The sequence below is a fragment of the Nicotiana tomentosiformis genome, chromosome 1 (genome assembly GCF_000390325.3).
Source record: "Nicotiana tomentosiformis chromosome 1, ASM39032v3, whole genome shotgun sequence".
NCBI classification, from domain to species: Eukaryota; Viridiplantae; Streptophyta; class Magnoliopsida; order Solanales; family Solanaceae; genus Nicotiana; species Nicotiana tomentosiformis.
Window position 1 is genome coordinate 370,458 of NC_090812.1, and position 27,638 is coordinate 398,095.

The 27,638-nt window shown below is 34.8% G+C and overlaps 2 protein-coding genes across 10 annotated transcripts in view; both read left to right on the plus strand.

The window, feature by feature from the left end:
• Positions 1-14,879, plus strand: part of LOC104087179 (carotenoid 9,10(9',10')-cleavage dioxygenase 1-like) — a 29,367-nt gene extending 14,488 nt beyond the window's left edge. The window contains exons 1-14 of one of the 6 annotated variants that reach the window (XM_009591585.4): positions 3,658-3,943; positions 6,535-6,605; positions 6,834-6,930; positions 7,585-7,696; positions 8,769-8,868; positions 9,047-9,109; positions 9,392-9,502; positions 9,831-10,015; positions 10,166-10,304; positions 11,869-11,989; positions 12,067-12,168; positions 12,447-12,698; positions 13,413-13,524; positions 14,614-14,879. In XM_009591585.4, coding sequence (XP_009589880.1) covers positions 6,545-6,605; positions 6,834-6,930; positions 7,585-7,696; positions 8,769-8,868; positions 9,047-9,109; positions 9,392-9,502; positions 9,831-10,015; positions 10,166-10,304; positions 11,869-11,989; positions 12,067-12,168; positions 12,447-12,698; positions 13,413-13,524; positions 14,614-14,643 — 1,485 coding nt within the window. In that variant the 5' untranslated portion in view covers positions 3,658-3,943; positions 6,535-6,544 and the 3' untranslated portion in view covers positions 14,644-14,879. Of the gene's footprint in view, positions 1-3,657; positions 3,944-6,534; positions 6,606-6,833; positions 6,931-6,959; positions 7,045-7,584; positions 7,697-8,768; positions 8,869-9,046; positions 9,110-9,391; positions 9,503-9,830; positions 10,016-10,165; positions 10,305-11,868; positions 11,990-12,066; positions 12,169-12,446; positions 12,699-13,412; positions 13,525-14,613 lie in introns of those variants that run through there. The other 5 variants (NM_001319856.1, XM_009591583.4, XM_009591586.4 and 2 more) reach the window with 5 other exon arrangements.
• Positions 14,880-15,546: 667 nt separating this feature from the next.
• Positions 15,547-27,596, plus strand: LOC117272931 (carotenoid 9,10(9',10')-cleavage dioxygenase 1-like). Of its 4 annotated transcripts, XM_009591581.3 has the most exons (14): positions 15,547-15,865; positions 17,382-17,452; positions 17,703-17,717; positions 19,001-19,112; positions 19,900-19,999; positions 20,162-20,224; positions 20,482-20,592; positions 21,357-21,541; positions 24,238-24,376; positions 24,995-25,112; positions 25,196-25,297; positions 25,560-25,811; positions 26,418-26,529; positions 27,388-27,596. In XM_009591581.3, exons 1-14 carry the CDS (start codon positions 15,635-15,637, stop codon positions 27,415-27,417), a joined length of 1,641 nt encoding a protein of 546 aa, XP_009589876.1. In that variant the 5' UTR covers positions 15,547-15,634; the 3' UTR covers positions 27,418-27,596. The 4 variants fall into 4 exon arrangements, with proteins under 4 accessions (XP_009589876.1, XP_070031776.1, XP_070031784.1 ...); XM_070175675.1 differs by lacking the exon at positions 17,703-17,717 and having other exon boundaries at positions 17,382-17,456; positions 18,990-19,112; XM_070175683.1 differs by lacking the exon at positions 17,382-17,452 and having other exon boundaries at positions 15,673-15,865.
• Positions 27,597-27,638: the final 42 nt, after the last annotated feature.

A 27,638-nucleotide genomic window follows, 5' to 3' on the forward strand; every position in this document is an offset into this window, starting at 1 on the left:
CAGATATAATTAAAGAGTAAGAAAGCATCAATCTAACGTTAGAATCCAAACTCCCATATTGAATTGATGAAAAGATGATGAAATCTTGTATATTGTAGCCTCCAATGCTCTTCCAAAACTTCCAAGGTCAAAAGTCCCTTCAAAAACGTCTTTTTGATATATTTATACTATGTAGGAACGGACCCGGACGAAACTACCCTTTTCAAGCCGAAACAGAAAATACTTTGAGAATTTTGTACACAGGCGTCGTGCCATGCGCCGCCCCATGCGGGGCGCTAGTGGGGAAGTTTAGAGAGCCGTTTCTAACAGACAACAACACAAAGCACTGTCGTGCCGTCCCATGCGGCGTGGATGTGCATTTTTTACAGAGTGAAATTGCTTCTTCGATTTTTGACATCCAGACTTAGTCCTCGACCCCCGAACGCGATCCCGGTTTAATTCTCTGGGCTTTTACTCATACTTCAAAGCTCCAACTTGTTCGATTTAGCTCCAGATTATCTTTTTAACTTGGAATCACTTCCTGCTAGGCATAAAACACATAATAAGTGCAATACACTAACATTTAAGCTCGAACACAAGTAAAATATAGTAATTGGAGTGCAAACTACGACTAAAACACTGGTTTCTAGCCTACCATCACATCCTCAACCATAACCATACACTCACCCACATCAACTACCACCACCAACCACCCCATCACCATTAATAACCATAACCGGTACCGCCCACCATTATAAACTACTACCACCCACCATTATAAACTACTACCACCCACCATCACTTTTCTCAATCACAACTACCACCACCATCACCCACCATTATTAACTATCATCGCCCAACACCACCACCACCCACCATTATTAACTATCACCACCTACCACCACCATCCTCAACCATAATCGTTATCGCTACCAATCACCAGTAGTTACTACTCAGAATATTGGATAAATTAGTATTTTATTTGAATTTAAGTTTATTAATTTTTAAATAAAGATAAATTCTATATATTCAGATGTTTAAAAAATAAACAGTGTTAATCATTTAATATTCAGATCTTAAAAAATATCTTAATATTCAAATGTATATTCAAATTCAGATATCTTAATTTTAATATATACACATGAGGTCTAAATCTTGATATTCAAATATGTATTCAGATTCACACGTCTTAACCTTAAAAAAAAGCAAATGAGGTCTGAATTGAGCACTATATTATTTTTATGGTAACAGACCAATAGCATGTTTGGCCAAATTTCTAAGATTAATTTATTTTAAAAAGTAATTTTCTCAAAGTGATTTTAAAAAATACTTCTAGTGAGAAGCAATTTGTGTTTGAGTAATTAATTTATAAAAAGTACTTTTTAGCAGTAATTAGAATTTGACCAAACTTTTAAAAAATATTTGTAAGTGTATTTTTCTCAAAAATACTTTTGAAAAGAGCTAATTTTTTCTACTTCTCAAAAACTGCTTCCGCCTCTATTCAAAAGTACGTTTTTTCTTTTAAAAGTTTCACCAAACATCTTAACTTTGTGGAAAAAAATAATTTTGACCAAAAAAACTTTGGCCAATCAGTCTACAAGACTGGCCGACCTCTTTCCTTTTCAATCAAGTGACTTTTTCTTCTTGTACTTATGATTTTACGAAAATAAGTTAGATAGTTAAATGGAAGAGGAAAGCTCCACAAAAGCCTTTTTCTTTTACATTGTCCAAAAAGGTGAAAATGAAACCACCAGAAAGCTATGAAAAGTCAAGAAGACGAGCAGGCATTACTTCGTAGTCTTGTTCTTTCTTCTCTATAAATGTGGACATTGCATCTGGTTTACGGCCCAGATTAATTATGACAAGTTTATGTCATTTTTCTTAAAAACTTTTACCTATATCTAAGCAAAACAGATAGGTCACGAAAACGAGTATGTGGCAGCAAATAATCCTTGACCTTTGAAAATAGTACTGCTTATTTTTGTACTCTATTTAACAAAATCCTTGATATATAAAACACAACATATATAAAGCATGATTTATAGCATGTTTGGCCAACCTTCTCAAAAGGTCAAAAGTGTTTTTTTTTCCTCAAAAGTATTTTTTTTCCTAACTTAAAGTATTTGGCCAAACTTTTTTGGGGAAAAAAATACTTTCGGGAAGAAGCAAAAGCAGTTTCTGAGAAGCAGAAAAAAGTAGCTTCTTCCCAAAAGCAGAAGCAGACCCAGTTTTGACTTTCTTCTTACCAAAAATACCCTTAACAAAATATAGTATATACCAAAATAACCGTTAAACCTAATACTTAGGATATTAATGTATAAATATTTTTTATTATTTTTAGAATAACTTTATAATGTATAGTGACTTTAGGGGTGAATGCTTTTATATTTGTTGAATAATTTTTAATATATTTAACTTATATTAAAAGAATTAAGTACTTTTAAATTTTATTTTCATATTTTACTTAAATAAAATGAAAAGATTTAATTATTACATGTAATAATAAATTTTTAAGATTATTTATTTATTTATTATATTAACTATTAAGTAAATCTATTCATGTCATTATTCGTAATTTGATACTTAAAAGCACTTTCTGAAAAGCTTGGCCAAACACAAATTATTGCTCAAAAGTACTTTTCAGAGTGATTAGCCAAACACAAACTGCTTCTCTCCAAAAGTACTTTTTTCAAAAATACTTTTGAAAAAAATACTTTTCCAAATAAGCTTATTTCTCCAGCTTTGCCAAACAGGCTATTAGTCATGGATATATAAAATTTGACGGGACGTTCCATTTGAGATAAATAAAGTAAGAAAAAAATTTTACCCGTAAAAATATACTGGCTTTATTGTTGTTGACATAAAGTAAGAAAAACATTTATGAAGTGTGTTTATTATGGCACAAAATACTTTTCTAAAAAGATTTTTCATGATGAATCATTTTTTTTTTGCCGAAAAGTATTTTCCATGCCAAGAGGAAAAAGAACGACATATAAATATCCAATTTTTACCATATGTCACATATTTTTTTATCCAATGGGCAGTCACGCTCACTCATTGAGATTTAAAAATAATCTCCAAAATTAAAATACTTTCTGGAAATTTCTTTTTTCTCCCTCTGAAAACGCACCTGAATTCCAAAATTAAAGGAAATGTTCCCTCTTTTTGTTTTTATCCCCAAAACCATTTTACAAATGTTATCTTAGGAACCCTCGGGTTTCATAGTTGGTTTTGAGGGTGGTATCATTCATATGGATGGATGACCTATAATCGAATTACCTTCAATACTTTTTTGGTTGAGCTTGTCGCACAGGGCTTGTCTAGTGCGATTTATATTCTGTGTGATTTGTAAGCTATTACACAAGAGAGATTTACTCGGTGCACACAAAGTACTCACCCGAAAGGCACAGATTATAACGACTGCGGGTTCCCTCTTGCCAAAAAAAAAAAAAATGTTATCTTAGGAAACGAAAAAATAGAAAAGAAGAGCTGGAAATAAGGGTGACAAATTGACAGTTACTCCAGCGAAGCTCTGCCTCGCAAATTCGAAGAAATTAGCGACACGTGGCAGCAGCATCTCCACCAGCTTAACGGTATCAAGACCAAACGCAAATATGTATATTCATCAAAATAGTAGATGAATTATTTAATACTAAGAGACGCATAGCATGCAATTACGCATATATCAATAAGCACAGAGATTTCAGTGTAAGAGAGAGACAGAGGTAAAATGGGGAGGAAAGAAGAGATTAATGGAGTGACGAGAATAGAGGGAGGAGTAGTGGTGGTTGACCCAAAGCCCCAAAATGGACTAACTGCTAAAGCCATAGATTTGTTAGAACGGGTGATGGCGAAGCTGATGCACGACTCCAGTAAGCCACTTCCCTTTCTTCAAGGAAATTATGCACCCACTGATGATGAAACTCCTCCTTTTAAGAACCTCCCTGTTAAAGGCCATCTTCCGGTCAGTTCACTTATTCCACGAGACACTTTTCCATATTCCACCTCCTTCTGTTTAGTTACACTGTTACGTACTTTGCAAACTACTTTAAGCAATTTTCGGAATTAAATCTGGTATAAAATTGTTACGTATGCAGTTTAAAGTCAGAAAAATTCTGTTTGATTGGGCATAAAATTTAAGAAAGTTTGTGGTCTAAAATAGGCTATATACATTTGTGTGACTATTTAAATCATCTCATTGAGAGTAACATAGAAATTAAATTATTTCTAAATATAAAAATGTGACATTCTTTCTGATACAGACTAAAAAGAAAAGTGTGCCGTATAAATTAGGACTAGTAAATACTAAATAGTTTGAAATTACTACTGTAATTTATTTGATCGGGTATCTGTGACAACGGGAACTGTGAAACAAAGTAGCTGAAATGCTTATCTTATTGAACTAATGAAAATTTATTCATAAAACAATAGATGGCAGGGAAAGATCAATGGTCTTGTTGAGGGATTTCAAAATGATAAATTCCTAATAAAAGTTATTAGTAGTTGTAACTGTGAGCTGCTCATAGAAAATAGGTAAATATAGAAAATCCAAAAATTGGAAGGAAGTAAAGGGCAGCCCGATGCACAAAGTATTCCCGCATTCACAAAGGGTCGGAGAATGGACGTATCCTAAGAGGTGTGATGTAAGCAGCTTACTCTGATGCAAGGATCAATGGCTGATTCCACAGCTCAAACCCGTGACTTATAGGTACTTGACCGTTGCTTCGAGGCTTCCCTTCAAAAATTGGAAGGAAGAGATTATAAAAATTTGTTGTCGTGAAGTTTATGATAAAGAGGGAACTGCTTTAATTTAGAGTTCCATCTTTCTAGGAGGTGATTACTTAACACTTTTAGCTAGTGAAATCGTGGAACAATATTCTATAATATGTGACTATGTTATTAGTGAAGATTTAAGTGGCATCCCACTGTAATGGAAATTTAAGATTCTTAAAACGGCAAAGGGTCAAATATACCTCTCTACTTTCGAAAATGGTCTAAGAATATACCTCATTATATTATTGGGTTATCTATACCTTTGCAGTCATACTTTGGTTCATACCCCTCATTTAGACGGAGGGACACGTGTCATCGTCCTGTTGGTCAATTCTAAATATCACTTAATTAATTAAAAAGACTCATTACTCATACACGAAAAATATTATTTTTTTTTGTAAAAACTGAAAAAAATTACAAAAAAACTGCCTTAGAAAAAACTGAAAAATATTTTTGTAAAAACTGAAAAACAAAAAGCTGAAAATCAATTTTCTAAAGTATTTTTTTTGTAAAAATTGGAAAAAGCTGAAATATTTTTTTACTAAAAACTGAAAAAAATATATTTGTTTTTTCAGTTTTTACAAAAACATTGCTTTAAAAAATTGCTTTTTAGTTTTTTTTTTTCAGTTTTTACAAAAATATTGTTTTAGAAAATATTTTTCAGCTTTTTTTAAAGCAGTTTTTTTTTGTAAAAACTGGAAGAAAAATCAGTTTTTAGTAAAAAATATTTCAGTTTTTTTCAGTTTTTACAAAAAAAATTGCTTTAGAAAATTGATTTTCAGCTTTTTTTAATAGTTTTTACAAAAATATTGTGTTAAAAAATATTTTTCAGTTTTTTCTAAGGCAGCTTTTTTGTAAAAACTGAAAAAAAATAATTTCCTTTTTTTTTTTTTTTTTTTTCAGTTTTTAGTAAAAATAATTTCAGTTTTTTTAGTTTTTACAAAAAAAAATTATTTTTCGTGTATGAGTAATGAATCTTTTTAATTAATTAAGAGATATTTAGAATTGACTAACATGACGATGACACGTGTCTCTCCATTTAAATGAGGGGTATATTTGAACTCAAAGTATGACTGTAGGGTATAGATAATCCAATAGTATAACGAGGAGTATTTTTAGACTATTTTCGAAAGTAGAGGGATTATATTTAGCCCTTTGACGTTCTTAGAATATATAATAGGATATCATCGTTAAGATAAACCAAGTATGTTTTCACCATTTAGAAAAACAAGTTTGTTGAAGTTAACTTATAGCAGAGTGTAATAGACTCTCGGTTACTACATAGTAGCAGAATATGCATCTTTGCTCGAAGAACTTGTTGAAACTGAGCTTTGTAACTGTATTCTCAAAGTGTGCTTTTGAGAGGCCAATTCATGACCCATTTGTTCATAATAAGGACCAAGAATGCAACCTAACATGATTGTAAATATGAGAGTATGTGACATGCCAAGAACTTCAGCTGTAGCAATGAATCAACTGATTATTGTCAGCTCTGAAGGGTGAAAAAATAAGATGAATAACAAAGGGTTTTACTTCATACAAATACTAATCAGTTGATATTTCATCCTTTGGTTATTTCTGCACTTCCATTTGTCCCCATAATTCTTTCAGGTTTGCATTATGAAAACCGATTGGGGTGAACAGATTATTGTTTCCTTAATCTCTAGTATAAAGGAGAACATATCTGAAACAACTTTAGTTCTTAAGATCTTCCTTTTATGATGGCTTAATCTAGTCGTCTTCACAGAAATCTAATAATCCATGATGAACTTTGCATGATAGGAGTGCCTAAATGGTGAGTTTGTCAGGGTTGGTCCAAATCCAAAATTTGCTCCAGTTGCTGGATATCATTGGTATTTTCTTTGCTTCATAACCTATTTCCATCACTGTCTTTTTGTTCCTTCTCTTCTTCCCCTTTCCTATTCCAAAACAAATACAATCTTTGAGGTTACATAATAAAAGAATTTGTCGTTCTTGTTCATTGACATATATATTATATTCTTCTGCGCTCTTTGCTTGTAAAGAGATTCAGTAGAAAAATTGCTAGTTCTGAGACTCATCCTTGCCTTTTCTCTGTGCAGGTTTGACGGTGATGGGTACATCTTTTGCAGTCTTGACTTTTCACTTTAGCGTACATAGTAAATTGTCACAAATCATTTTGGAAAAGAAGTGCCACTAGTATTCTACTCTTTCACTCGTTTTGAGCAAGATCAATGTCTTAATTTTGTCTGAAACTGGATTAGATTATTGCATTTCATGTGATTAATCTGCTACCTGGTATTATTTAATGAGGCAAGGAATTCACACTTGATAATCTTTTAATGTTTGAAGAACTCATTCATGTTGTTTTACTCTTTTCTTAACTGATAACTTCATATGGTTTGTCGACCTTGTGTATTGCTCTTCAAAAAATTTGGCTCAATAATACTGTGTCATTTTAACAAGAGTCAGGTATGGTATACAGAGGGAGATGCTTGTTGCTAGGGATTCCGAATAAAAATGATTGATGATTGGTTCATTTCTTAATATCAGGGCCAGCTTTGTTCATTATCTTGTCTATCTACTCTCTCGTCTAATTAAGAGACAGCATACCGTGAAAACATTTATTTCGTGAATCGTCTTATGATGCAGCATTAGTCATGCTTTATTAGTTCAAGTTGCTTGTTTGCCCTTTTCCAGTGACAACAAAATATGTTTGGTGTATCTATATTTCTATGTTTCATGCTGCTTTTGATATGTGGAGGAGACATGTTGAATGTGAAAGAAAATATCCTTGTTATTGTATGACATCGAAGAAAACTATTACCTTGATTAACTTTATTTTTCCTTCAGCATGATTCATGGCTTGCACATTAAGGATGGAAAAGCAACATACGTCTCACGTTTTGTGAGGACATCTCGTCTAAAGCAAGAAGAGTTCTTTGGAGGAGCTAAGTTTATGAAGGTGTACATTTGTTTTGAAGTTCTTACTCTCAAATTTCCTTGTCTTGTTAATCTTTTATTCTGTGTAACTTCAAACAATATACATTTGAAGTTTATTGAACTTAATGTAATCTTCTTTCTGTTTTTTTTTTTTAATGAAACCATTTAGCTGCTCTCGCATGATTAAGGATCCTTTATCTAGAAAACTAGCATAAAGTTTTCACTAAGTATTTGGAAAATCAACATGTGACATTCTGTTGTTGTATGACATACTCTGTTATCCTCATCTTATCGAATAAGGACTATTACCAAAAGTAGGGAAAGGGAAGAAAAGGAAGATATAGAATACTGGATGAGAATGTAACAGTTCAAGCATGTAAACAATGTTGTGAAGGAATAATGAAGAAATTTTACTTCTTTTGGGACTCGATTGACGGAGAATGTAAAGACTTTGGTAATCTTTTCAATATGAGCAACAAAACTAGAAAAATTAAAATTGCCAAAATTAAATGTTGGAAACTTTCCTTGGTGTGCTGAACAGTGACACTACCAAAATTTTTATGTTGGTGAGTATCAATTATTGTTGTGCTTTATTACTCTACAAGTTTTGAAAGCAATTTTTACAAAAATAAAGTTCCTGTTAGACAATCAGAAAGCAAAGTAGATATATCGGGGGAAGAGAAGCTGGTTGAAATTTGATGATTATTGAGACTGCTCTCCCAGATAAAAGGATCATTATTTGTATACTCAGCTTTAGCAGATGGAATGATTGGAAAGAGACAACTTTCGGCATTTTTGTCTTCATATTAGTACTATGGTAATTTTGCAATTAAAATGATTTTCCACTGAAATGACCTACTCATAGTTCTTGGTCTGCTTGTTCTTAATTTAACCTGTTATGAGTAAAAAAAACCATACAGAATGGTTCTGAATATCCAATCACTTACCTGGATTCACCTCATAGCTAGCTACTTTCTGATGTTAGATGCATTCTTATTCAATGTTAAATAATGAACTTTATTGTCCTCGACTTGATACTCTGTCAAGCCGCCATTTCTTTGTATATTAGTTAGTCTTTACAACTCCATTTGCAGATTGGAGATCTTAAAGGACTGTTCGGGTTGTTCTCAGTATACATTTACATGCTCAGGGAAAAGCTGAAAGTTTTGGACACTTCTTATGGAAATGGCACAGGTAGGTCAGCGAAGTTTGAGGTTGTATGATGTTGTTATCTTGCTGGTTAGCTTTGCAACAACATTTTTGTTATGAAGGAACTGAATCTCTTGAAGAATGATATGCATAGATGTGTATTTTCTTGTATGCCTGTCTGAGACTTAGGAAGAGGAAATGAGCTTTTTTCACCTTCTTTCAGCTAATACAGCTATGATATATCACCACGGGAAGCTTTTGGCTCTTCATGAGGGTGATAAACCATGTAAGTCTCTTCTCCATTTGATCTATTAACTGAGAAATTTAAGCTATCTATATTCTAATTGCTTGCTAGCCTGAATATGTTGTTAATGGTTCTTTGACATCTTATAGTTAATCACTTTTTTCCATTTATATTGTAACCTTGTAAGTCTCAGAAATTATTTTATATGTATTCAAACTGCCAAACAATGATTTGATTGTTTTTTATTGGCAACTTAAAATTGTTATTTGTTATTTTTGATTGTTTTCCTTCTTCATATTGGCAAAATGAAAATTCCGTTCACAGATGTTGTTAAAGTTCTGGAGGATGGAGACCTTCAAACTCTTGGCATGCTGGATTATGATAAAAGGTTGCAACATTCCTTTACTGCTCACCCGAAGGTTGACCCTGTAACTGGTAAGAGAACTGCCTACAAATTATGCAAAATAAATAGGACATTATTGTTGCTTCCAATCCTTTAATCATAGAGAATGCTATGCTAAACTTTTAAGAAACAGAAAAACGATCAACTGTGGGTATCACTCATCATTCCCCTGTATCCCTTCCATTTCATATGCTGGCTTCCTCCATTTGATGCTATTACTGTGTCAGCTGCATTTTGTTCAAGCGTACGAGAAACCAAATATGAATGTAAAATAAAGCTTGATGATTTATTTATTCCTATATTATTTTGGAATTCTTTTGGATAGGAAATACAGTTTGACTTGGAAATATTTGCATACAGGGGAAATGTTTACCTTTGGATACTCGCAGACACCACCTTACGCTACATATAGAGTCATATCCAAGGATGGTGTCATGCAAGATCCTGTTCCAATAACTATACCAGCATCTGTTATGATGCATGATTTTGCTATTACTGAAAATTATTCAATTATGATGGATCTTCCGTTGTACTTCAAACCAAAGGTTTGCCACCTTTACAGCTTCTTTCTATTAATTTATATTATGGAGAGTAGCTTTACTCTCCTGATACCACTTGAAATTTTCCTTGTACGTTCTTAGTCAAAATTAATTATGAAAGGGAGTTCAGCTGATTAATGAGTTATGTATTTTTAGGAAATGGTGAAAAATAAAAAGCTGGCATACAGCTTTGACCCCACAAAGAAGGCTCGCTTTGGAATTCTTCCACGCTATGCAAAGAATGAATCCCTAATCAAGTGGTTCGAGCTTCCTAACTGCTTCATATTCCACAATGGTATGAAATTTTGAAATCTCAATTTTTTTTTTCCGGTTTTTATATCTGAAATATTGGAAGTTCATGTCCCTTGAGTTCCCCTTGATTGGAAAACTGAACAGACTCTAGCCAGGATTTAAATTTATATAATTGTTCAGTTCAATTGACTTTTGTAAGGAGCAAGTTTCACTTCAATTGATAATCCCTATTATGGAATATCTCCACTAAACTGGTTACAGAATTTTTTTTATCATGTAGAGCAGGTTTATTTCCAATGAAGTTTTTCACTTTGTGCTTTGCTCTTTCAGCCAAAATCCGCATGTTTTCCACAGTTGTTGGATGGTTAGATAATATCTGCAGGATATTCGTAACTCTTAATGATGATAAATCTAGTCCGAAATTAACTTCATTAAGATTTGAGTGAGAAAGCCAAAAAAAATAAAAAAAAATGGAAATGCATCTTTTGGCTATGCCTAAGAAGTAAGCCTTTGATTGAAATCATGGCTTGGTATGTGCTACTGGCCTGTTACGAGTGCATAATATAGACATTACAACTTCTCTTATTTTTCTTGGCAATAGCTTCTTGCAAATCTTATTGTGCTTGCTCACTTCACTTCACTCAAACTGGCATGTGGCCACAATTAATTTCTGTGAGATAGCCTTTCACTGATACTATGCTGGCCTGCTGGGACTTGGGATAAGAAGAAAACTGAGAATTAACCCATAAGCAACTTACGGTATAAGTGAAACTTATAAAGGAACGGATTAATCTGCATACAACTGTTCTCCTGAGAGAAGTCGCTCGAGTAGGTTTTTAATTAATTCCTTTGGTGGAAATGGAATTTGAGTACCTTAATAGAAATTTCCCCTTTGCTAAAGTACCAAACTGAAAGAAAGATAGAAGGTGATTCACCAAGATTGTAGTGTCTCTAGTCTTGATGTTTGACCTTGGACATCTTTCCATAGCGACGTAGGTGGATACCTTAAAACGCCTCATGCTGGGTCTACGCTGCACAAATTGACGTAATTCCCCATTCATCCGAAATAGTATTTTAGTAAAGAAAAGCATTCTGGGCTGACTACTACATGCCCATCTAGTGCAGTGGCTTTGAAGCAAGTTACCTTGACCATCTTTCGAAGTTCTAAATAATTTACTGATTTAAGGCTGTAAGGGCGGACTGCTCTACATTCAGCCACACCACAGTGACCCCGAAACGATCTTCTTCTAGTTGTGGGATGAAATTCGACAGCCAATTGCTGGCTCTGAATAACCAGAAAACAGATTTCTAAAAAGCAACCGAGAACATAGCCACCAACCTGCGGAGTTCATTAAACCCGCTTCCTGATATACTTCTATACAGCTTTGAAGAGATGGATACAATTTGTACTCAATGTAGATGGTTTGCACTTCTCAGATCGTCTCATCAGACATAATGACTGCCTGGCTTTATGTAACTTCTGTTATAGACTGCAAAAACACAAAAATGTTATTAGCACCATTCATAAACTTCAACAAGTCACAAGATATAAATGCCAAAGTCTTACGAACCGATCTAAACTGAGTTTTGTTTGATTGCTTTACCAGCCAATGCTTGGGAGGAGGGAGATGATGTGGTCTTGATCACTTGCCGTCTGCAGAATCCAGATCTAGATGTGATTAATGGAACTGAAAAAGAACAACAGCGTGACGGTTTCACAAATGAGCTGTAGGGAAACTGTAACCTCATGATCTTAATTAACTTTAATATCTTTGAATGTTCTTGATTTTAGTCGTAATTGTCAGGTATGAGATGAGATTCAATATAAAGACCGGTCTAGCATCACAGAAGAAACTGTCAGAGTCTGCTGTTGATTTTCCACGGGTCAACGAGAACTACACTGGAAGGTCAGCTGTTAAAACATTTTCAGTTTAATTCTGAAATTCCTACACTACATAAAATATCCAGGATGTGGGTTAATGGATGTTAAAGTGCTGCATAGGAACACCTTCAACTGCTGGCGATCTTTCTTGCTTCATCTTTTTTTCATAGTGTTGAGAGAATGCTTGCCTTAATTTTAGTGATTTGATCATCTCATTTTCATTTCTTATCATGTCTGCCTAGAGGTTTGATTAGATAATCTTCCTTATGCCGTCATAATGATAGTAACTTTTGCAAACTTTAGGAAGCAACGCTATGTATATGGAACCATTTTAAACCACATGGCCAAGATCACAGGAATTGTCAAATTTGATTTGCATGCGGAACCAGAGACTGGAAAAACAAAGCTCGAAGTCGGTGGTAACGTTCTTGGAATCTTCGACCTTGGACCTGGAAGATTTGGCTCAGAGGCAATATTTGTTCCCCGTCAGCCTGGGACAGAATGTGAAGAGGATGATGGGTACTTGATATTGTTCGTACATGATGAGAACACTGGGTACCTCATCTACCTCTCTCTTTCGTTGCATAAACAAAATACACAACTATTATAACTTGGACCTTTTCTATGGGAGACCAAAAGATAGAGATTTTGAGTGTCTCTAGGTTGAATTTACTGTTTTAAATCAAGAATAAAGTGGGAAAGGAAATGTAGATTTCATCTCAAAGTTTTCTGCTTCAAGCCAAGTATTAAGTAAAAGAGCACAATAATGCAACTTGCCTCACAATTATGATTTAAAGATTGTGGCATGTCCTGGAAATCTTTAAGATGCCGTGTTAGGCAACCTCCTGCTGAAAGTTTTCCAAAATTTTCACAAATCCTATCAAAATAAAAGAAAGTCCCGTTCAATCAGTCAAACACACGGCAATGTCGAACTAGTCTTCTGTATATTCCTCTCTATTTGGGTCCACTTTATTGCAAAACTGGCAAGTTGTCTATAAAGCAATTATGGGTTCTCTGCATTCCTACTCGGACATAATATAAGATTAGCATAAGCCTAAAATGGTTCTCTGTTATTCTCGTAATTTCCTTAAGATACAAATACTCAGAGAGGAGAATTCTCCATTGAAGAAAATCTCAGTCCTAAATAGGTGAATGACCAATGTAATGCCTTCCCTTTCAGGGGAGCAATTGTGACTTTAAAGTTCATTATTTTGTGCCAGAAACTTGAGATATTCTCTGACCAATTCCATTATCTGGTTCATTATGCAGAAAGTCATCAGTGAACGTAATTGATGCTAAAACAATGTCAGCCGAACCTGTGGCAGTTGTTGAATTACCCAAAAGAGTTCCATATGGATTCCATGCCTTCTTTGTCACAGAGGTGAGTTAACATAACGGGTGTGTTTGGTATAACCTAGAAAATATTTTCTTGGAAAACAAGTAGTAATTTTATTCATTTTTCGGTGTTTGGTACGCGTAAACTTCCAAACACATAAACCTCCAAACTCATAACTTTGTAACTTGTAAAATTTCGAACATGTAAACCGAAAGATGAAGAAACTAAAATTGAAAATATATAAAAAAAATATTTTTTTTCGGTGGAGGGGGTAGGGGCGGGGTGCAGAAAAACGAAAAAACAGAAATTTGAAATTACAAAAAAAAAAAGGGTAAAAAAAAAGCTTTTTTTTGTACGGGGTGGGGGTGCAGAAAAACTAAAAAACATAAATTTAAAATTACAAAAAAAAAAGTAAAAAAAAAAAAATTGTGAGGGGGTTGGGGTGGGTGGTGCAGAAAAACGAAAAAACAGAAATTTGATGCGGGAAAAAATCTTTTTAAAGGGCATCTAAAAAAAAACTGAAATTTGAAAAAACAAAAGTCTTTTATGAGAGAGGGGGTGGGGTGGGTAGGCATGGGATGGGGTTAGGTGGGTGTGGGGTGGGTTGGTGAAGGTTGAGAAGGAGTTTTGGAAAATATTTTCCTAAGGAAAACATTTCCCTCCAATAAGAGGAAAATGAGTTCATAAGAAAAATATTTTCCAAAATATTTAAACCAACCAAACATGGGAAAATTGGAAAACATTTTCCGTCCTTCGTACCAAACACACCCAACATTTTTTGACATTTTCTGTTGATTGTTGGTTAATTTTTTCTATGTAGGATAAAGTGACCTTAGCTTTTGATCCGGGTGGTGTCCTACCTAGATTTGGAGTTTTCTTTATTCACTAGCCTTGCTTAAACTAGGATTTGGCTAAGTTAAGATTTTTGCTGATAAATAGTTGCTAAAAGTTTTTTTTAGTTATTACCATGATTAATTTGTTAGTATGTATTAATTGTAGACTTACAATTTGCTGCTTCTGAGGACCCTCATGGCAGCAAATTCTAGTAGTTTTGACTCTCTTTTTACTTGTTCTCATTCTTACATTTTGGTCTATACTTGGTCCCATTATCTCAATTCATCATACTCTGTACAGGAACAAATACTAGAGCAAGCCAAACTGTGAGAAATACTTGTGAGGAGTGGATCAAGCAAGCCAGACTTCCGGCAACATGCAGCTCTATTCTCAGTTGTCGTCATCAATTCTGTGATTTATGTAACTATATTCATACTACCTGTTATAAGCATGTGGCTACTGGTGACTAGAACATAATAAATGTATGTCAAGTTTTCTGGAGGTATACATGTATCTACACTCATTTTATACACATAAGAATGGAATTGTTAAACTTCAAAAATACACATTTCCTTCCAGAACTGGTATCATTGATGTCTGAAGATTAAACAAATTAACCTAAAATAGAGTCCAAAAGAAAAGGCCAGAATATAAAGAGGGACAACTGAACTATGCGTTCATTTTTTACAGCAGCAGGCTGCAGGGCAATATTAGAAAGCCAAATAAAGCTGCAGCTATAGCTGCTAGCAGAATGTACCAGAATTTCTCATTCAATATGTTTGGGAGAATATAGTTTCCTCTTTATTACACTCCCATATCCTTTCTTCCGTACATTATCAATGTAAACAAAAACTGAGTGCTTATTCTAATCACAGAGTTGTCTTGTATGTTGGTTGCTATCTAGTCTCCTAGTTTCAATGGTTAATAAATCACTTTTTAAATAAAAATTACAAAATTCCTTTCATGTCCTTATTAGAGAATAGGGTGTTAATTAGAAATTAAGACATATATTAGGGATGCAAAATGCAAAAGATAATGCGCGGTGGAAGCTTGTCAGTTTATAATTGGTACCCAAAAGTATCTTAATCCACACACAATTCGGGTATCTATTTACGCCGTTAATCCAAAAGACATCCTCCGAATACAAACAAAACAGGGGAAACGTGTTCATGGTATCTCCGTCAGTCGTTAAAGGAATCAACAGAGCGAAACCTCCAATATCCACTTTAAACAGACTATATAATCATTCATAATAATACACACACACACACACAAAAGAGAAAAAAACCTTTTCTAACAATCAACTGAGTGGGTGGAGAAAATGGGGAGAAAAGAAGATGATGATACAGTAGAGAGAAGTGAAGGAGGAGTTGTGGTAGTGAACCCCAAGCCGAAAAAAGGAGTAATTGGGAAGGCCATAGACTTGTTGGAAAAAGGAATCATAAAGTTAATGCACGATTCCACCAAGCCGCTTCACTATCTTCAAGGGAATTTTGCACCTACTGATGAAACTCCTCCTCTTAAAGACCTATCCGTCTCTGGCCATCTTCCGGTCAGTTCACTAGTTTAGTTATTTATTTATTATCATTTGTTTGTTTTGCTTAGAGTTTGATTTTTTTTGTTTGTTTGTGATTCTTGAGTTATAGTTGCTGAAATTAGGTGCTTATTGGACCCAAATTTTGAACTTTATGCGTTCGAGTTCCAAATTGTAGTACAGCCCATTTGAGTTGCTGGGTTTGAAATCAATTATTTGTACTTATTTGGTTGATTTTTTAACACATATACAGAGTTTGAGCTAAAGCTACTGGATTAGGATGAACTCATAGCTTCTATAGTACATCCGCCCCTGCCTACACCTCTTTGGATAGAGGGGTTGTTCTTTGAGAAGAAGGGTGTTTGAAGTTTGTCTGTCTAAACGAAGGATACAAATTTGGTTGTTACAAGCTTGCATTTTTTGAGAAAATGGTAGGGGAAGAAGTAGGAAGTACTAATTTGATGCTCATCTTTTTCTATCATCAAGGAAAGAGAGGGGAAAATGAGGAAATGCCAAAATCTTGCGAGTGCAAATCCAATAATAGGTTGGTTTTGGTCAGCATGTTTCAGCTGAAACCTAGTTTGATCCTTAATGGGTTCTAATGAAAATAGGAAACTCCTAATAATATTTGTCATTGAAGTGTGTGCTGTTGTGAATAATAATAAGAATAATTCAAAATTTCAAGGGTAATAATAACTCCCATGACATGGTCGAAGTATTGTGATAAAAATTTACAGTTTGCGTGAGTTCATCTCTAATGACTTTGCTAGAGTCCTATGCCATCAGTATATTAGGAATTCTTGATTAGCACAAAATATATGTTTTGTCTGATTAACGACCAAAGCGGGGGAGACTTCCTATGTGTTTCTATTGACGTAAAGAATTCACTTTTATCATCCTTGGTGCAGGGAAACATTTGCCTATTCTTTTCATTGCTGTAAAATTTCTAGGGAATCTGCAAGATGTCTTTTGTCCAAAACTCGAATAAGAAACTGGTTAAAGCCCTATTTGATAATGTTCAGAGCAAATTTCTTGACAGTTTTAGCGAACGTAGCATGTAAATGTCAATACATTAGGTTATGCAGGATATGATTTACTGCATGGAAGATTCACGGGACCTTACTGCAACAGAAATTAAGATATTATATAATTAGCAGGTAACTATAGTTAACAGCATTAGCTAAAGTAACAGCTTCGGCTAAATAGCTTATTAAAGTTCAGTTGTGCAGTGGTGCGAAGAGCAAGCAATTAACTTGCAACTATACTGCATGAAAGATTAAGTGGCATCTTGTTGTTTTATTCTTCATTTCATTGTTTGTATTTTTTCTCTTGGGCTCATATCTAACTGTTGGTTTGCATTTGCTGGGATTGATTTGACAGAGGCAGGAGCAGATTTATTTTCCATTATTTTTATTTCTCCTTGAATTAAAAGCATAAGGAATATTGTCCGATTTACTGCTCAGGATTTACATTTTGTGCTTGTTGCCATCAACTTTACTCTTATGATGCCTAGTAATATGAACTTCTATTACAGGAGTGCCTTAATGGTGAATTTGTTAGGGTTGGTCCAAATCCAAAGTTTGCTCCGGTTGCTGGATATCACTGGTTCGTCGTTTATCCTGAACCTATCGTCCTCAGGACTTTCAAATTCCTTTTCTTCGTAAATATCCTCCTGAAAAATATCATAAGCTTTTCTGGGTTCCTTTTGGTTATTTGTTTCTTTCTTGCCATTGTATCCCTGTAGCTCATTAAAATGAACATCATACTTTTCTGTAGTGGAACTCCATACTTTTTGCGAAACAGAGATTCATTTTCTGATTGCATCGAGGCTTATTCCCACTTTATTTCTATGCAGGTTTGATGGGGATGGGTATGTCCTTTACAATCCTGACTTTGCAATTTGGAGCAGTAATAACTTATTTTCTCATTGCTTTGAACAAGAAGTGGAGCACCTCTACAACTCTAGTTTTATTTGTTCCAGCTACCTATGTGTTTCTTGTCTCCAGCTTAAGCACTTTGAAATAGATTACCGCTTATTATGTGACTAAGCTTCCCTTTCTGATAAGAGTGGCAAGTAACTGAAAATTTCAGTTGGCATTTTGTAACTTTAGATAAGAAGGCCCTTGTACTCTTTTCTTAATTGAACAACTCAAATGGGCATTATAGTCTCTGTAGACAGACCTTGTATTCACCAGAATAGGATTGATACCATTTTTCCAACAAAAGAAAGCTTGAACATGATAGCTAGGGTATGAATCTTTAAATTTATCATAACAGGACGAGAAGGATTGACAAGGAATTAAATATTTGAATTTGATGATAACAGGAAAGAGAAGGGCTGAGCATTAGGATGGCAAGACAATGAATTTTCAGATTACAGGGACGGGTTTTTTAAACTATTGCTTGTTAAGAAGCACATTATGAGGTGGATCAGGACTATTTAGTTTGTAAACTATGTCAATTAATTCATAGCAGTGTGTTTTTGCTGTCTTGTCTAGTTATATTAGTGTTAACCATGATGTTTGAAGGTATAAAAAAGGGACAAGGTATACCTAAAATCATATGGAAAGGTAAGTTGTGCTGAAGGACCTACAATCTCCCGGAATCTATGAATACTTAGCCAGGAAAGGAACACAACAGAAGTAAAAGGCCCATAAAGGTGATACCAACTAATTAAAATTAATTTTTAGTCATGAAGGTATGCTTGCATCAGGGTCGGATTCAGTCTTTTAATCTATTTAGAGATGCTAGGTCAGTAGATATTGTAGAGAACCTCTAGGGTTAAAGAACTCCAAGTTATTGAACCATATGGAGCAATGGTGAAGATTCATATAGCTCACTCCAACTAGTTTGGAACTAAGCTGCAGCCCGCAGCAGCAGTAGTTGTAATTGTTCCTCTTTCTTTTGTGCTGCTGCTGCTTAATCTTTTTACTTTGCACATAATCTGATTAAATTGCATCGATTATTCATTTGTCCTATATTATGACAAAGCAATTTTTAGTCTGGTTTTTCCTATTCCATTTTATCAGTTACTTTTTCTTTTTTTAAAATTTTTTAAGATGAGTTATGTTGAAGCTTAATAACTATCATGTCTTTATAACTCTTTCACATGGAAAGAAGTAATACGATCTCAAACTTTTAGCCTTTATTCAGCATGATTCATGGCTTGCGCATTAAAGATGGAAAAGCAACTTATGTGTCACGTTATGTGAGGACATCACGTCTAAAGCAAGAAGAGTTCTTTGGAGGAGCTAAGTTTATGAAGGTGTGCATTTGTTTTGAAGTTCTTACCCCTAGATTTTTGTTCCCTTCAAGCTTCATATAACAATGATTGCAGTTTCTTGTACTAAAACTTCTTCACATGTGTTGATGCATTCAGCAACTTCTTCACATAACTATGGATGCCTTTTTTAAAAGATATTTCATCATATTGTGGATGCTTCATTAAGTAGCTATTCTGCAAGCTATTTGGAAAGGGGCAAAACAATTAGTAATGTGTTGTTGTTTATTGGTTTTCTGGAATTAGGGATGATGACCAAAAGAATGATGCTGTTCGAACGTGGTTTGTCTTTTAGGGCATAACATCAGTTTGAAAAAATGCCCCAGCAATTAAAGCACTTCAGAAAGCTTTTTCAACTCTTTTATGTATCTTCATAATGGAGACGGTCTATTTTAAAGAAAATTGTGTCATTCTTTTCCCTTTTAGTTTATGATCACTGTAAACTGAAATGATGCATTTGCTGGCATGCCTTTGTCATAGATCTCTATTAACTTCTAAAAGAAATTGATAATTATGGTGCCCGGGCCAGCTTACGCGCACCTCGACTATTTCTACGGGTAACTCTTAAAATTTAAGTACCAGTAATTCAGAGGAAAGGAATTAAGACATCCTATTGGTGTTTATGACCTGAAGTTGATTCACCCCATTTATCTTGTCACTTTCTGCTGTTAGTTTTCTTCCTTAAATATTCTTTCCCAAACCAAATGGGACTACTGTGTCAAGCTACCATGCATTATGCTTTATAAAACCCTTCGCTTTACTACATCTGCAGATTGGAGATCTTAAAGGGTTGTTCGGTCTGTTCACCGTTTATATGCAAATGCTCCGAGCAAAGCTGAAAGTATTGGACATCACCTATGGAAATGGAACAGGTTAGTTGGCTGGAATTTTAGCTAGTCTATCTATCTTCTCTTGACAAGACTTTCCAAGTATAATTTGTTAACGATGGCAGGAATACGTCTTGATTCATAACAATATTTATGTAGTCAATATGACAGTTACCAGCTGAAAGTAAAATTTGTTTCCTTCTCCAGCTAATACTGCTCTAGTATATCACCATGGGAAGCTTTTGGCACTTTCAGAGGCTGATAAACCTTGTAAGCCACTGCTCTGTTTGACCTGTTCAGTAATATGACATATCTATGATTTTTGATGTGCAAGCCTTTGAATAGGTGTTCTCTTCGACCTTTTTCCCATTTTTTTTCCTTATATCAAGCACGATTATATAGTGATATTGTAATCTGAAGTCTTGGTTATGGGCAGACCACAAGTATTAGTAGTTAATATTGTTTCACTCAATGATTTAGATTATAAGTATAGATTCTGCCTTTAATACTGAGTGTACACTGCACAGATGCACTTAAAGTTCTGGAGGATGGAGATCTTCAAACACTCGGCATGCTGGATTATGACAAAAGGTTGGCGCATTCCTTCACTGCCCATCCAAAAGTTGACCCTGTAACTGGTAAGAGAGCAGCAGACCTAGTTCTGCATTGCCAATAATAAGCATGTCACTATTTATAAATTCAAAAGATTTGTCCTTAAACTTTGCTACCCAAATATTTATAGATGAAAGAATTACCAGTACATGTATTCTTCTAACGATTGTGATTGCGACTGCAATCCTTTCAGTGCATGACCTCCTTTAATTGAGTCATCTGTTCAGCCTTCTTTTCTCATTTGCTGACACCTCTTTTCCTATATGCCTGGCTTGCCAATCTGATAGTGGTGATGTAGATTTGTGATAAAACCTAAGAAAATTGCTATTTTCCTCTATAACGTAGTACTATTTTATCAAAACAAATTCAACAACTGAATGCCAAGGCAAATTGATTTTGAAGTTGAGGATAGGATAGTGAACAGAAGATGGAGCAGCATTCCCATTGGGCTGTAAATACAGGCGAAGAAAGATGGTTGACCCAAGATTAGGGTTCCCATTTTAACTGCCAACTCTGCATAAGCTATCCAGTGACAACAACAACAACAACATCAGGGTCTGGGGAGGGTAGTGTGTACGCAGATAGTTAGTGACAGTCAATCAATATTACCTCTGACGCAGTCACCTGCTTATGTTGTGTATCTGTGATAGACTCTTAGTTCAAGGTTCAGTGTTCAAAATTGAGAGAAGAAGAACCAGAAATGGATCATTAGTACAAGTTTGGAGCATGAATTATTTAGCCATTATTTTGGTAGAACACTCTGAGTTTGACTTTGAATATTTGCATGCAGGTGAGATGTTTACCTTTGGCTACTCTCACAACCCACCTTATATCACTTATAGGGTTATATCAAAGGATGGAATCATGCAGGATCCGGTCTCAATAACAATACCAGAGCCTGTCATGATGCATGATTTTGCTATAACTGAAAATTATGCAGTTATGATGGATCTCCCTTTGTGTTTCCGACCGAAGGTATGAGACTTCTGTAGCTCACAATTTACGGATTTGTCTTGTAGTAATATCAGCTTTCTCTCTTGATGGGAAATATGATGTAAGCTTTTTAAGAGAGATGAAAAAGCCTTGGCTCCAAAATTGAAGCAGAGAGAGATGTTAAGTCTTGTTACATCAGTCCACCTCCGTATTGGAGTCCTATAGGAGAGGACTTCAAGGAGGTTTCTGGTTTATGGACTTCTGTTTTAAGAATCAGCTATTGTTAGGTAAATGCTTGTCGAAAATTTGGTAATAAAACTTCATGATTGGTAGTTAGTATTAAAGTCAGCATTATTTGGGGTATACTAGTGCTGCTACAGATGTTACTTATTGAAATTCATCTCAAGTTTACATTCCTAACTTTTACTCTTGTATCTAAAGTATATTATTAGAAAGAATGGTAGTCAACAAAGCGTTTAAAGAACCATAAGAAAATGAATTGAACTTCAAAATACATACCTTAAAACTTCTTTAAACAGAAAAAAGTTAAGATATTGATCCTATAAGTGGAGTAAGAGCTTTGCTTTAGATACTAAAATGTTCAAAGATGGGTACCACAAAAACACAGTAAATATAGCATACAAGTATTGGACAATAATTTTACACCTGCAAATATAAAATGAAAAACCATAGCTACCACTATATGCTAGTCCTCCAACAATCACTAATTGGGTTAGGTCATTTCATGAACATTCCAGCAGCAATTTGTAATGTCAGTTTGGCATCCAAATTATACTTGTCTTTTTATAATTTAGTAGCAATACTTATTTCCACATTCAATCATAGATGAGATATATAATTCTGATTATAATTTTATTAAATATATTATTACTATTTTAAGACTTTTGAAACCACCATAATTTAAGAAATACTTATTCTTTAATTCAATATTTCTTAAAGTCCACTGTAGTATGGTCTGAATAAGCATGTAACCAGTGAATTATGTCTGAGGTTACCTAAACCAGCTTAAGTAACATAGACCAAGAAACTTATGTAAAGATGCTGTAGTTTTTACCTTTTGCATGACTATCATCTGTTTTCTTTTTGTTCTTTGCAGTGTTCAGTTTCAGTTACTTTTCTTATCTAGGCCTTAAACAGAATGTGGCATTTTATTACTCAAGTTATGTGACATTGCCTGGTTCATTCAATATGAAATGGATGTTGTGAGAATACACGAGAGAAAAATCTATTTTGTAATAATGATACAATGAGCTCTATATATAATACATATTCTACTCCTACTACATATGAGACTAGGACATATTCTACTCCTACTACATATGGGACTAGGACTATTTACACATAACTATCTAACACTCCCCCTCAAGCCGGTGCATACAAATCATATGTACCGAGCTTGTTACATATGTAACTAATACGAGGACCAGTGAGGGACTTGGTGAAAATATCTGCAAGCTGATCATTCGACATACAAGGCACTAGACTCCCCCTGAGCAACAAAACCAGGTGATTGCTGATAAACAAAAGTTGACCGAAAAGTTGCCGGAAAAATTTGAAAATAGTGAGACTAAGCCGAATTCTACACTACAAAATAGGTTCTGAAACACCACCAGAGTACACAATTTTTTTCTGGAAAATCACTGTTCAAGCCGGAAAATCACTGTTCACGTCGGAAAAAATAAAAGTTATCAGAATTTGATGTATTTTATATGTGTAGGCTTGGAATCACTGGACGAGTAAGTTGTCCTGAAGAAGTTTTGTCAAACAATGGTCGGAATGGCTCACACGCACCGGTGGCACGTGGAGACGCGTGAGGTTTTGTCGTCTTACTTTTCCGAACATAGTGTTGGTTTTCGCACAACACTTGCCAATATGGAGATAACGCAAATCAATCTTAAGTTGTCAACCGGAAAGACGCACGGTGATTGACTTTTTTGTTCCGATGGGACTGAAATTTCTGGGGTTTGTCGCACAAGGGTTTCAGATCTGATGGTAGTACTGGTATATGCACAGTACCATTGTAGCAGTGAGGAACCCTGGGAACAAGACGAAGTTGCTGGAAAATTGCATGGCGATGAGATTTTTCTTCCCGGATGTCGCTGGAATGACGCACAACGATAATTTTCTCACTGAAGCTCTGATACCATGTGAGAATACACGAGAGAAAAATCTATTTTTTAACAATGATACAATGAGCTCTATATATAATACATATTCTACTCCTACTACATATGGGACTAGGACATATTCTACTCCTACTATATATGGGACTAGGACTATTTACACATAACTATCTAACAGATATCTTGAATGAAATGGATGTAGTATATTACGTTTCTTTGTACATGGTCATTTGAATTGACGAAACCACAGCAATACATCTTTTTTTTGATAAAGGGAAATCTATTTTTTGAGTTATATTTGTCCTACTTGGGCAGTGTGAGAGATTTTAAAGGAGTTTATAGAAGTTGTGGGTTACTCCATCAGTTGCCTTACGTTTTGGGTTGGATGCTCATATTCCTTCGAATTATACCAAAGGGAACCTTTAGTAAATTCGTTCTCACATCCATAAGTCTGTATTAAAGTCCATGTGCGAATTCCAAAATCTGATTACACGTTTGGGAGGGTGTTGAGTTTATATTTGTCCCAGGATTGTATTTTTCATGCATAGTGTTAAGATTTTTGGATTTATTCTTAGATATGAATTTTCTATTCAGGAAATGGTGAAAAATAATCAGCTGGCTTTTTCCTTCGATGTTACTAAAAAGGCTCGATTTGGTGTCCTCCCACGATATGCGAAGAGTGAGGCCCTAATCAAGTGGTTCGAGCTTCCTAATTGCTTCATATTTCACAATGGTAAGCAACTTTGTGGTCTTTCTTGAAAAGTTAAAATTTAGCCTATTCTGAACGGAAAAGCTGTAGCTAGCCAATAGCCGCATACGTACATGCAGTGATTAATAGGTATGAAATTTGATTGATAATCCTGTAAGGAAAATAATCTGTCAATAAAAAAGTATATAGTAAAGGAATTTTCCTTTTGGAACCTGTAAATTAAGTTTTTGAGTTTGAGTCACCAGAACCACATTAGATGTTTACAGACAAAATATGTCTTGTTTTTAAAATAATTTGGATGGTTGAAAGTTGAAACTTGGAATTGTTATTGCCATGGAATGCAGGAGGACTCTTCAGTAGTAACTTTTGATCATCTGAAAGCTTAAAAGCTGTAAATATAAATCAGAGGGCCAATGATATAAGCGGAACTGCCACCTTAAAAAATTTATGTAGGGTAATTAGAATTCAGGACAAACATCTTGAAGATGTCAGTGGTCCAAAGATAAGTTGCAGTGTAGTCCTTGTACTTATAATTGGTAATTGTCCGTTGTGATAGGTATAGGGTCAACACATTCTCTACATCAATATCTTGCTGCAGATATCTGTTTTCTGACTGGTTTATCATTTTGATTATTTTACCAGCCAATGCTTGGGAGGAGGGAGATGAAGTCGTGTTGATCACCTGCCGCCTTCAAAATCCAAACCTAGACATGGTCAATGGAGTTGTTAAAGAAAAGCTTGAGAATTTCACCAATGAGCTGTTAAGAGACTCTGACATTGATTTTTAAAATTGACCTTGTTTATATCTGCCACCGTTCATGATTTTGGTTTTGTTTTTTACAGATATGAGATGAGATTTAATATGAAGAGTGGTGCAGCTTCACAGAAGAAACTATCGGAGTCTGCTGTTGATTTTCCACGGATCAACGAGAATTACACTGGCAGGTCAGTTGTCTCTATATATTAATTTATCAGGCAATTTTCGGTCAACGTAGCTTATGTTTTGCTGTACAAAATGCTGGGTTATGAACTCCTTCATATGTCATTTGCTTCAACTTTTGTTTGTGAGTGCTATGTGCATGCTTTCCCATGTGCATTATCAGATTTGTTCCTTTTGGTTTTGATTGCTTGATCTGGTTTTTCTAGAGGTTAATAGGAAGACCTCTCATTTATGTGGTATAATTATAGTAGCTTTGTTGAAATTTAGGAAGCAGCGGTATGTATATGGAACCACTTTGGACAGCATTGCCAAGGTAACTGGAGTCATCAAATTTGATTTGCATGCTGAACCAGAGACTGGAAAAGCACAGCTTGAAGTTGGAGGAAATGTTCAAGGCATCTTTGATCTAGGATCCGGCAGGTTTGGTTCGGAGGCTGTATTTGTTCCGCGTCAGCCTGGGACAGAAAGTGAAGAGGACGATGGCTACTTGATATTCTTCGTACATGATGAGAACACTGGGTACCTTGTCTGCCACTCTCTTACTTGCATCTATCATAAACATCACTATTAGTATATCTTCTCTTTCCCGTTTAAGACCATTATGTATTGGTATTCTCCTGGATGTTAAGGTAACAAGCGAAATTCTTCTGTTCTACTGTTTAAATTGAAATAGAGTGGCAAAGACGGTCAGTTTAGACCGCTTGCTGTGTCGAACAGTTCAACCCATGTAACTGAAAGAGCATAACTTCTCCTACCTCTAAGATCTGTTATGTGTGCGTGTAGAACAATTGCAACTACAATATACTGAAGCAACATGAGATTCAGATCATATGATGCTATGTTGTCCATTTCTTTTCCACCTTGACATAAGCATAGCTAGAAAAAACGGTGTACGTGAGCATTCACTATTTAGTTATAAAAATCTTCTTTGGACTTCCCTTAGTTATAAAATTGAAAGCGGCACATATCCCTATTTCCCTTGTGCGTTGTTTGGTACACCTTCTCGTCTGTCAAATATTTTCCTATCTTAGTTCTTAGACGCATAAGGAAAAATTAGCAAAGTTCGTAACTGAACTTAAAACAGAATCACTTTGGCTAAACCATTTTTTTTATAAATTTGTGCAGAAAGTCAGCTGTGAATGTAATTGATGCAAAAACAATGTCAACAGAACCTGTGGCAGTGGTTGAATTACCCAAAAGAGTTCCTTATGGATTCCATGCTTTTTTTGTCACTGAGGTGAGTCATCCCAATTACTTTTGGTTCTTTGCCTTAAATTTCTTTCTGTAACAATATAGCAAAACTCAAAATCAGGACAGGAGTACTGTTTCCTTTTCTGGTTAATTACCCCCCAAAAAAAAATAGAATGCTTGGTGCCCCTGGACATCGGCACTGCAACCAAAAAGCTACCTCTTTTTAGTGAATCTCCATATTATGTTTTATCCTAATAAATTTCCTCAGAAACTTGCTTCCCATTTGAAACCGAAATTTTAAATATGACTTCTTTTTCTGCGAAACTAGTTTCCTAACAAGTGAAGGTTAAAGAACTCCATTTGTATCTCTCTGCCCTTCCCCGGTGAGCATTCCCGGTTGCCATTAAAAATATTTCAGTATCTGCAAATACTGAGCTTCAGTATTTGAAATAATGGTGACATATTGAAAACTTGTTTGAGTAGTATTTCAAGTCAAATATTGAAAACTTGTTTGAGTAGTATTTGAAGTATTTGAAATAATGGTGACATATTGAAAACTTGTTTGAGTAGTATTTCAAGTCAAATATTATTATCCGCTCACAAATTTACAACTTCTTGTTTAAGTGAAATTCATGTCAAACATAACTTGAACTTCCAAATACCTCTTTCAACTTCAAATACTATCTTTTTTTAATTCAACCAGATACTGTCCAAGCGCCTACTAGATCACCATTCTGCTTGCTGCAGTGGAAGTATGTAATTAGAGGGAATTTAGATACATTATTAGAAGAAATCTCATACCTGCAACTTCTGTCAGCTCAACCCTTTAAAACTTTTGACTGTTTCTTGTCACTTTCCTGTTTAAACTTGATACTCATTCTCTGAATTCATTTATTGTGAACAGGAACAAATTCAAGAACAAGCCAAACTGTGAGAGTGATCAACAACATATATTACCTCGTTATCTTATATCATGTTTGCATCTATAGTGCTGTTATAAATAGCTATAACTGGCTATTTAGCCATTGATAACTTGAAACATAATAAATGCATTTATGTTAGTCTGTAATTACAACCCGCAAACATTTTCAGTAAAGACTTTGGCTCATGGAAGAGACACGTGTATGGGTCAAAATTCGCCTAAGGGCACTCGAC